This window comes from Antrostomus carolinensis, unplaced genomic scaffold, assembly GCF_000700745.2.
Source record: "Antrostomus carolinensis isolate BGI_N321 unplaced genomic scaffold, ASM70074v2 scaffold40616, whole genome shotgun sequence".
In the NCBI taxonomy this organism is placed as follows: domain Eukaryota; kingdom Metazoa; phylum Chordata; class Aves; order Caprimulgiformes; family Caprimulgidae; genus Antrostomus; species Antrostomus carolinensis.
The window spans coordinates 18,895-28,602 of NW_010323294.1; the positions used below are offsets into that span (position 1 = coordinate 18,895).

General features: G+C 37.0%; 1 protein-coding gene across 1 annotated transcript in view; it reads left to right on the forward strand.

Annotated features, from left to right (window-relative positions):
• The window catches only part of LOC104526950 (dynamin-3), a gene marked incomplete at its 3' end in the record, with an annotated part of 23,068 nt that overhangs the window by 11,259 nt on the left and 2,101 nt on the right, over window positions 1-9,708 (forward strand). Inside the window, exons 5-8 of the mRNA XM_010170541.2 lie at window positions 5,333-5,482; window positions 7,198-7,401; window positions 7,971-8,069; window positions 8,939-9,099. Coding sequence (XP_010168843.2) covers window positions 5,333-5,482; window positions 7,198-7,401; window positions 7,971-8,069; window positions 8,939-9,099 — 614 coding nt within the window. The remainder of the gene's footprint in view (window positions 1-5,332; window positions 5,483-7,197; window positions 7,402-7,970; window positions 8,070-8,938; window positions 9,100-9,708) is intronic.

Here is a 9,708-nt window from a genome sequence, read left to right on the forward strand (position 1 = left end):
AAACTAGAAAGGTGCCACAGTGCCAGTAGTAGGGGAGAGACTGGACATTTTGCAGGGAGGAAAGGAAGACAGTGGCTGCTGTTTTCTGCATCCCACTCCCTGGTAGCTGCTCTTTCAGATGACGAACAGAGATGCTGTAGAGACCCGTGAAGATGTGAGAGGTGCATGCCCCAAAAACTAAATGTGACATCACCCCAGGGAAAAGGTGGCAGTGACGGGTGGCCCTTCCTAAGACAATGAGGGACTCGTCACTCAAATAGGACTGATATGCTGGAAGAAGGATAGCACTGCCAGTCTGAGACCTGAATTTAAGCTGTTAGCATAAGTTGCAGAGGCTGCAAATCTCCCTTGCTGCTGTCGGTGTGTGTTTTCACTAGTAACAGTGCCTGGAGTAACCCGAGCGGATCGGCAGTGACTGCTGAGGTCTGGCAGCATGGGTCTGAGGGCTCAGCCAGTTCTTCCAGCAGTGCCCTCAAAGAGCTGTGGGCTTCAGCTCGTGTTGGGACAAATGAATCGTACCTACAAATACTTGGTTTTACAGGTGGGTTTACCTGGAAGGTTTTGTTTCCTTGATCCCACATTGGTGCTCAGTGACATCAGGAAAGATGGAATCTCCTCACTGAAAGACTGGAAAATGGCTATATATTTGCCTGTTTTTAAAAAGTTAATAAAGTGACAGAAAAATCAAAATTCACTTTTAGGAAAATAAATCTGTAATTAGTTATTAACTCACAATCTGAAAGGTACTTGAGATGAATAGCAGCCAACACAAATTCATCAAGGGAAAAAAGCCCATCATATCAGTGTAACTTTTTTTTTTTTATTACAGGGTAGCAGGCTTGTGAATAAAGGTGTGGTAGATGTTTTATTCTGGGTACAGTAAGGGTTTTAAAATTATCTTACATGTTTGTTTTACTATAATTAACAATCTCAGGAAACATGGTCTAGAAAAGACTCCTGTAAGATGGATGCACAGTTGTTTACAGAGTGGAAGAGACATCCCTCCAGGTCATGTTAAGTGTTTTGTCTTGCATATAGGATGACAGAACAGAATGTGTTTATTCAGTTTGTGTTTAGCAACGAGACTGTGAAATATACTGGAGGGCAGAATTGGAAACCAAATTGCTTGCAAAGGAGGAGAAATGCTCCCAAAGTAGGAAGTTCAGCTGGGATAAGGGCTGTGTCTGTACGGAAAGGCTCGTATTTGATTAGATAGCTGGTTTTCAGAAAAGGACTTGGTACTCACAGTGGATCTCTTAATAGAACACAGCTCACTGATGTCATGCTGTTGTAAGATACAGAAGTAAATATTGTACAAGATGCATTAACAGAAATGCAGTCTTAAAAGTAGTTCTTCCACTTTTTTTTTTTTTTTTTTTCTCCTGGAAAGATCTGGTTGGGAGTTCTGCCTCTGTAGCTTTGAGAAAAATACCTGGAGGAGAAAGCATGATCAGTAGAAGACTGAAAGAACAGAGATAGGTTTCTTCTACAAACAAAAATTTTCAAGAATATGAGACTGTTGCATCAAAAAGAATACTTTTCCTTCTCTTGTATGAGTGTCTGCCCTTATAATTAACCATTTAAATGATTCCTGAGAACATGACCTGGTATTTTATGCCAGTTACTTTAATCAGATCTACACTATTTTCAATGTTTTTGATCTCTTCTACTAAAATATTCTTGTCATCCTCTGCATTGATAGGATTTTCTGTTGTTTTTTTTTCTTCAGAAAATACCAGGGTACTTCTATTTCTTGCAGCTTAAAGGTTAGCAGTGGAATGCCTGAGGCTTTAATATTTTTTATCTTCAGTATGTTAGCAAAGCTAGAGAAATGGAGAATTAGAAGAGGAATTATAGATTGGATAAGACAACAAGGGCTTTTGATACTGCCTCTCTTTTCAGTGAAGAACTATTGAATGATTTGCTAAAGTCTAAATAGATTCATTTCACTGCATTTACTTTGTTCAGAAAAAAACGATCCATTATCAAAGAAAAGGTGATGTACTTTAGCTGATGATGTTTATTTGCATGTTTTTAAATCACTTTCTTGAAATCACTCTTTTGGAAAGAATTCTGAGGCTTTGTGGAATGCTTTGTTGAAGCCAACGAGACTGTTGCTGCTTGGGTGACATCTCCTTAAGGGACTGGAAGACAGAAGATACAGTAACAGAAAGTATTCCCCCTTTGCTGTATTTTTATTAAATGTTTGCTACAGGCTCGCAATTTAATGAGCCTCGTTTTTGGAAAACTCTAAGCTGGAGACTTAACTCTTTTCAATACGCTGGTCTGGATACCACCATGGGCTTTGAACAACTCTGAATCCAGGTCTCTCATCTTGGTAAATTCCTGACCTCTACTAACAGGTTATTCTGTATAGGGTAAAGTCTTTGGGCTTTGTCAGACTTTGAAAGGTCTTGAGTTCAGCCTGATGTGGATCAAGGATGCTTTCCAAAAAACTCTCATGTATTTCTAAGGGCTGTTTCATGTTGTCACATGGCATACCTAACTCAGCTCTCTTTAGCTTAGCAACAGATGTATGTAAGAGCTCAAGTGTGTATGTAATTTATATGGCTTGAAAACATCAATGGCTATTTATTCTTAATAACAATATGACATTGTGCTGGATTAAATCATAAAAGCATAGGGATAAATAACTCACAGGAAAGATGAGGAACATTTTCAAAAATGTTATCCCATACATTTTTTGTATAACTTGTCTAATTTAATCAAAATTGAAGAGAGAAATAATCACTTATGACACTTGTGACTGGTTGCACTGAAGAAAACTATGCTATAGTAGCTTTTTCTTTCTATGTTATCCAAGGTGGTTTGAATGAGTCGGGGTGGGGGGGGAAGTATTGTACAAGCAAAGACAATGTTTTAATTTTTTATCTAATTGTTCTTTTTCTTAATGTAACTTCAGTTTTATACTGAAGATACATGTCTGAAAACTAGACGTTAGGCAGGATCAATTTTTCTTGTCTAGCTTCATGTGCATTCCCACAAAAATGTAAATAAAATGTTTTCCTAATGTTCTGTGTATGAAAGCTGAAAACTGAAGATTGCATTAAAGCATGTGCTTATCCTGTCCGGCTAAAGGCATCGTTGCCAAGGACAGCCTAAGGGCTGGAAGGAGCAAAACAAAGTGCTGCTTGTTCAGTTGAATTTTTATTCTGTAGGCTGTGCATGGCACACAGATCATGAACCGCTGTAAGTCTATTCCTTCAGAACTAGTGGGACCACAGGTGCCACTGGGAGGAACGAGCTACTGATAAATATTAACACAGCTGAAAAGTAGCAACAATTTCATTTGAATTACTGTGAAACCATTTCAGACAGGGGCTCTTTCTGTTACTGAGTGTTAAGTGGAACAAAGAGGAAAACTTCTTGACTATCAGCTGAGTCAGTCACCTGATTACAGCTAGGCACCAAGTATTAATTATTGAATTTTGAAATATTTTTCTGAGAAAATCTGATTAACCACTGGGGGGAAAAAAAGTAACTAAGAAGAATACACTTTATCTTGTGTCAGGAGCAGTACATGAAGAACTGGGACAAAGTAAGAACCACTCGTCAGCTCTTTTTTTCAGTAGGTAGCTAGTTTGCAACTTTGACATGACAGATTTTACAAATGTGAATTCTCAAATGTGCTAGAACAATTGAGATTTTATTTTGTGCACCATATTATCTTTCCTTTTGAAATATTTGAATATTCATTGGAGTTCTTTTTTTTTAATAAACAGTTGACAATGAAACATACAACACCCCATTCATTGTCATTTTGCTGCTAGAGCTAAAGAGGAATATAAGATATTCTGGAATTGTCGAAAGTGAGATGGAGGTTTTTGTTAGGTGCTCTCATGTTTTAGAAATGAGAGATGGATCGTTTTGTCTTATCAAGGGCGGGTTTCCCTGTCCCTTGCACTTTGAATGTGGAGGGATTATGGTATTGTAGCACAGAAAGGTTTGTTGTTATCACCTCCTCTCTCTCCTTTTTTGGCTCTCAGTTTGCTTTAACTATTATTCTAGTTTCATGTGTGGTTCTGACTATTTTTTTTTTTAACAGCTCTCTCAACAATAGCAATAAAGTGATTATTGGCAAACAGACTTCAGTACTGATACATAAGGCCCTCTATTAATCTATATTCTCGGATATGTTCTTTGAGTACCAAGCAAGCTCTTTGCCCTGGTGTTTGAGGGCTTTCTACCAAGAAAGGTTTTCTGGGGAAGGAACATCTAAATGGAACTTTGAGATCAGGCCTTGATTGTAGGACAATATGAACTGGAACATTCACAACTTTGTTCATCCTTTCTCCAGTCCTACTGCTTAGACCCTGTGGGGACAAGATGGGAGCTTGTATCTGTGATTACCATTTATGTCATTATTTCTGATTACAGCCTTGCTATGCAAGATAAGCTTCTGTGTTTTGTTTTGAAGGAAGAAACCCCAGTTTTAAAATCCTGAGATATGCTTTTGGTTATGCACTTCTAGGGCAGGAAATTCAGAAGGTTACAATAATTAGTATCAGTATTTGGATTCAAGAGTCAAAACAGGGACCTAATGTCAAGTTCAGGTCTAACAAATTAGACTGTATCTGTCTCTGATTCCTTGTTGATGTCCTTTTAAGGTAAGAGGGCAAGTTGTGTGATATCTAAGACTTAGGAATTAATTGTGTTCTCCCACCTCAGCAAAATCATAGATATATCTGTAAAAGCTTTATAGAAATTTCTTAAGCATGGTTTGGATTTAGACTACAAGAAGTTTTTGGGAAATGAGGAGTTGTGTTAAAAACTTTACAGTGTTTTTAAGTGATCTTATTTTTTAAGTGATCTTATTTTCATTATGAACTTGTAAAAATGCACAGAACTTTGTTAAAATTATGTGTAACATGGGCTGTTAGTTTCTGAAAACAAATGCTAATAATCTTTCATGATGCAAAACTTGAATTACTTTTCTTCAATTTAGTGATGTATTACAGGCAAACATAATCAGATGGAAACTCAGGATCTGATTCACAATCTGTTCCTTATTCTATTAATGTGAATGGTATCTATTTGAATCTTTCAGGTTGTTCCAGAAGATGACATGCTAAAGATAAAAGCAGTAAATCATATCCAGTCAACTTGACTTTTTAACTAATGTTTTCTTGTTGTAGGCTGGCTTTGATCTGTGCAGTCATATCTATAGCATGTGCTCATTTGTAATGCTTTCCTGATATCCATGATGACATGCTTTTGTGCACACACATCTTAAGAATACTAGAGGCTTGAAAGTGGGTGTCCAAGTCTATAAGCCTGTGAAACACAGAGTTGCTATTGATGTTTTTCACAGAGTATGCTGAATTTCTACACTGCAAAGGGAGGAAATTTACAGATTTTGATGAAGTTCGTCAGGAAATTGAAGTAGAAACAGATAGAGTAACAGGAGTGAACAAAGGCATTTCTTCAATTCCTATTAATTTGAGAGTATATTCTCCACATGGTAGGTAAAATAATTCTACTTTATATTTCTGTCATGTAATGTATTATGTAGCTCTGTCTAGCTATCTCCTTTTGTGTGTGTTCTCATTGCTCAATGAGAACTCTTCTGAGATGAAAAAACTTTTGAGACTGACATGAATCAGAAGTTAATATGTATCTGGAAGAATCCTCAACTTCTCCTGTGTTATGAAACCACTCGACGGTGGAGAGCTGTTGCCACTAGAGCTGGGCAGAATGCATTCTCTCTATCCCATTTAATATTCTCATGATCTAGTAATATTCTCACTCTGCATCAGGATGAAACCAATCTCTCCCCCAGTACATACACCATTAGACAGTAGCTCAGTAGTAAAGACAAATAACAGAAGATGAGAGACTTAGTGGCAAAACTTCTTTTTGCCACTCTCCAGATGGATTCCCTGATCAGGGATCTAGAAAGTCATTATGTCTCCTTGCCCTATTGGAAGTTTATTATTTGTTGTCACTAAAATATATATTTAGACAGTAATAGTGTTTGAAGCTGCTTTCTGTTGTAGACCACCAGTACAGATCAAAGTTAGTTCCTCTGGTTGCCATCTGCCCAATTTAATGAAGGCAATCTAGAGAAAATGTTTTGCATTGAATTTGTCTTGGATACAGGAGAAGTAGTGTGTTTGACTGAAGCACTTTATTTTTCTAATCACCTCATTGTGAATCAAAGGACAGAAAGATTAAAATAAGAGGAGAGATAATTAAAGAGATGCTGAACCTCCCTTTGATATACCCTGAGCAGTGTTGGCTTTAAACATATGCCCCTGAGCCCTTTTCTGCTATACAGATGTGGCAGAGCCAGCTGGAGGGAGCTGAACTAAATGCCTCAAAACTCTTTTGTTGAACATGCTGGCTCCAGGAGAAAGTGAAAATTTCCTACCTCATGCTCTTTTTTTTTAATTAGGATCAATCCTAATAATAACAGTTCAGCAACTGTTGTCTGTATTAGACCCCAAATATACTTCTGATGCTTCCTTTCTAGCAATTGCATGTATTCTTATTTGTCTAAAGCATATTCTGTTACTCCAGTACCAGCTGAACAAGCCAGGATGCTTCTAGTTGGCATTGTGGCCTGTACTGGGGAAATCTTGCCAGAACAAAACAGATTTTCTTAATGGATGAACTTTTTCATGTTTCTTACTTTTCTTAAGAAGTTATAGAGTTAAAAAACCCCCCACAAAAAACAAAAACAAAACCCCAAAACCGTATATGTTAGGCTAGCTATTGACTGTTTTGGGAATTTCTTAACTGGGGACACCATTGAAAGCATGGTCAGAGAAGGACTGTATTTTAAAAAAAAAAAAGGTTGATTTGAAAGATGCAATGGGAATGATCTGCTGTGTGTGCTCCTGTTGGTGGAAGAAACTCAGAAAGCCAAGTTCATTTGGTTCATTTGTCTAAGAGCCTTCAAGGATATTCAGTATAAGTATCAATCTTCTATGCCAATTGTAATGATTAAAATATTAAATAGTACTAATAAATCCAGAGATGAAAGACCAACAGGGAAACAAGTGTAATTTTCAGATTATCAGGCGTTTTGTTTGAACCCTTGACAATATTTATATGCCTTAAAGGTAATTATGTGGGGTTTTATGTGACTAAAATTTGTCTGCAGCCATAGATGTGTAGACCTCTTTAGATCTCTAGCGTGCTAACCACTTTTATGATCCTGTGTTTTCCACATAGTATTAAGCCTGACTCTTATTGATTTGCCGGGAATCACTAAAGTGCCAGTAGGGGATCAGCCTCCAGATATTGAGCAACAGATCAGAGACATGATAATGCAGTTCATCTCTCGAGAAAACTGTCTGATACTGGCTGTGACTCCAGCTAACACTGATCTAGCCAACTCAGATGCACTAAAGTTAGCTAAGGAAGTGGACCCTCAAGGTAAGCATGATTGAATGTAACCACTTTTTATTCTCAAGTGTAATAATATCATTGGAAGTAATAGACCAACTCTTGTGTGAAATACAATTTATAGTATGTAATATAGGTGTGTATATTTACCTTCTCATATAGGCTTCAACATCACAATAACTGTTCGTTAGCTCAGTATCACTCAGGTAATGATGCTGTAAATGTATTTCTAAATTTTTGTCACTATCTCTCATAAGCAACCGGGGCAATGCCTATCTAGAAACTTTTGTAGTACCTAGCAAAATGGACTGTGGTGCTGATGGGATTTCTGGATACTTGCATCATAAATTTTATACAGTCATATCGTAGGAATGCTGAGCCTTGTTAAAGAGATTTGAGGAACACATTTCAGCACTGGCAATGATGATCCCTTCTTTTCCAGGCATACCATAACTTGCAGTTAAACTTAGCTGGTATTGTGTGATACAGCCTTTGAGAACATCACATATCTGTTATTATATAATTGTAAGATGTAGTTGTTCTTCCTGAATATAATTGATTCTTCACTATCTCTTTCCTCCTGCCTCCACCCTGGTCAGGCCTCAGGACCATTGGTGTGATCACAAAATTGGATCTGATGGATGAAGGAACAGATGCAAGAGAAATTCTAGAAAACAAACTACTCCCACTTCGTAGAGGTGAGAATTTTCAGTTGCCTATATTCTTTGCAATACAGAAGATTGTTTGGATAAGAGTGGTATTTGAGATTTCTGGAGGTGAATCAAAGGTTATGCCGGACTTGATGAGTTCCTAGCTTTCATCATTATCTGTACAGCAAATGTAAAAGGTGGCTGTGCTTTTTTTGGACCTGGAAAATACACTGCATATTCCAGAGGAAGCTAGAAATGTCAGCACAAGTTGTTAGCCAAATTTATCTTCTGTGCCAGGCTACTGTTGCTTGTAACAAAAGAATGTTTTTTTTCTTTGCACTTGACAGAAGCAAGCACCAGAGCTTTGGTAATCTCACTGTAAATCAAGTTTCTATCCCTTCCAGAAGTTTTCCATGTGATTGTTCTGGCAGCTACTGCCACAGTTGCTCATACAGTTAACAATATCAAGAATTTTTATTCTAATTATAATTTGCTGATGAGACCACTGTCTCCTCCTATGGAGCATGTTGGTCCAGCAAGTGAGAATTTGTTCCTACATTTTGCTAATATCATATCATTTATCTACGTAGACCTATGTGTATGTTTTGATTTTGTTTTGTGGCTTTTTGTTTGCTTATTTTTGAAGTGGTTTCTTTGGTGTACACCAGTTTCAGATATTTCTGTATTGGAACTGATGATTTAAAAGGAAGTATATGTGTTATACATAAACAGGATGAACTATTTGGACACTGGTAAGTGTCATTACTGTAAGTCATTACAGTACTTGTGAACAATATCTGAAATGCCTAAATCTTAAAGTTTTGTTTGAACTGAGGCAGTCTAGTTCTATTTAATATGAATTCAGTAGTTCAGACAATAGCTGCGTTGACTTATCCATTGGTTTTGTTTTGTTTTAGGTTATATTGGTGTTGTAAACAGAAGCCAGAAAGACATTGATGGGAAAAAGGACATAAAGGCAGCTCTTCTAGCAGAAAGGAAATTCTTTCTTTCCCACCCAGCATATAGGCACATGGCAGATCGGATGGGAACACCATATCTCCAGAAAGTTCTAAACCAGGTAAAACCTGAAGCCTTTGTGGTGAAAGGCCTCTTTTATAATGATAGGACCAATATAAAATCTTTATTAAAGGGAATGTTGCTCAGTGAACCTCACTTACTCTTTCCTGCTTTTAAGATTTTAACCTTTTTCATTTTTGCAATGTAATAAACAAAGCTGTATATTATATGTAGCATATGAAAACTGAGAGATGTAGTTTCTTTACTGACAGTTCTGTACTTCCCTGTTCTCTTGAATACTGAATATGAACATGAAAAATAAGATTTGTCTCCCTTCTGTAAGTATGCTGTTCTCTTCCTTAATTATCAAATTTCTTCTAGTTTAACAAGGTTTTTAGAATTCAAATCTAGAAATTAGAGGAAGAAAAAAATTATTTTTTTTAGAAATCATGCATCCTGAGTGTTCACAGTGTGTCTGTACTTTAACCTCAAAATCTACACTTTACTGTAGTTTTTAATAGGAATGGTGTACTGCATACTCAAGATATAAATGACAAATACAGTAATTGGAACACTTTGTTCACACTACCTTTACTTTTGCCCAAACCTTTCGTTTATTTCTATGAGTCCTTGCCAGGTGTCAGATCACAGCTTCCTTCAGCAGGCAATA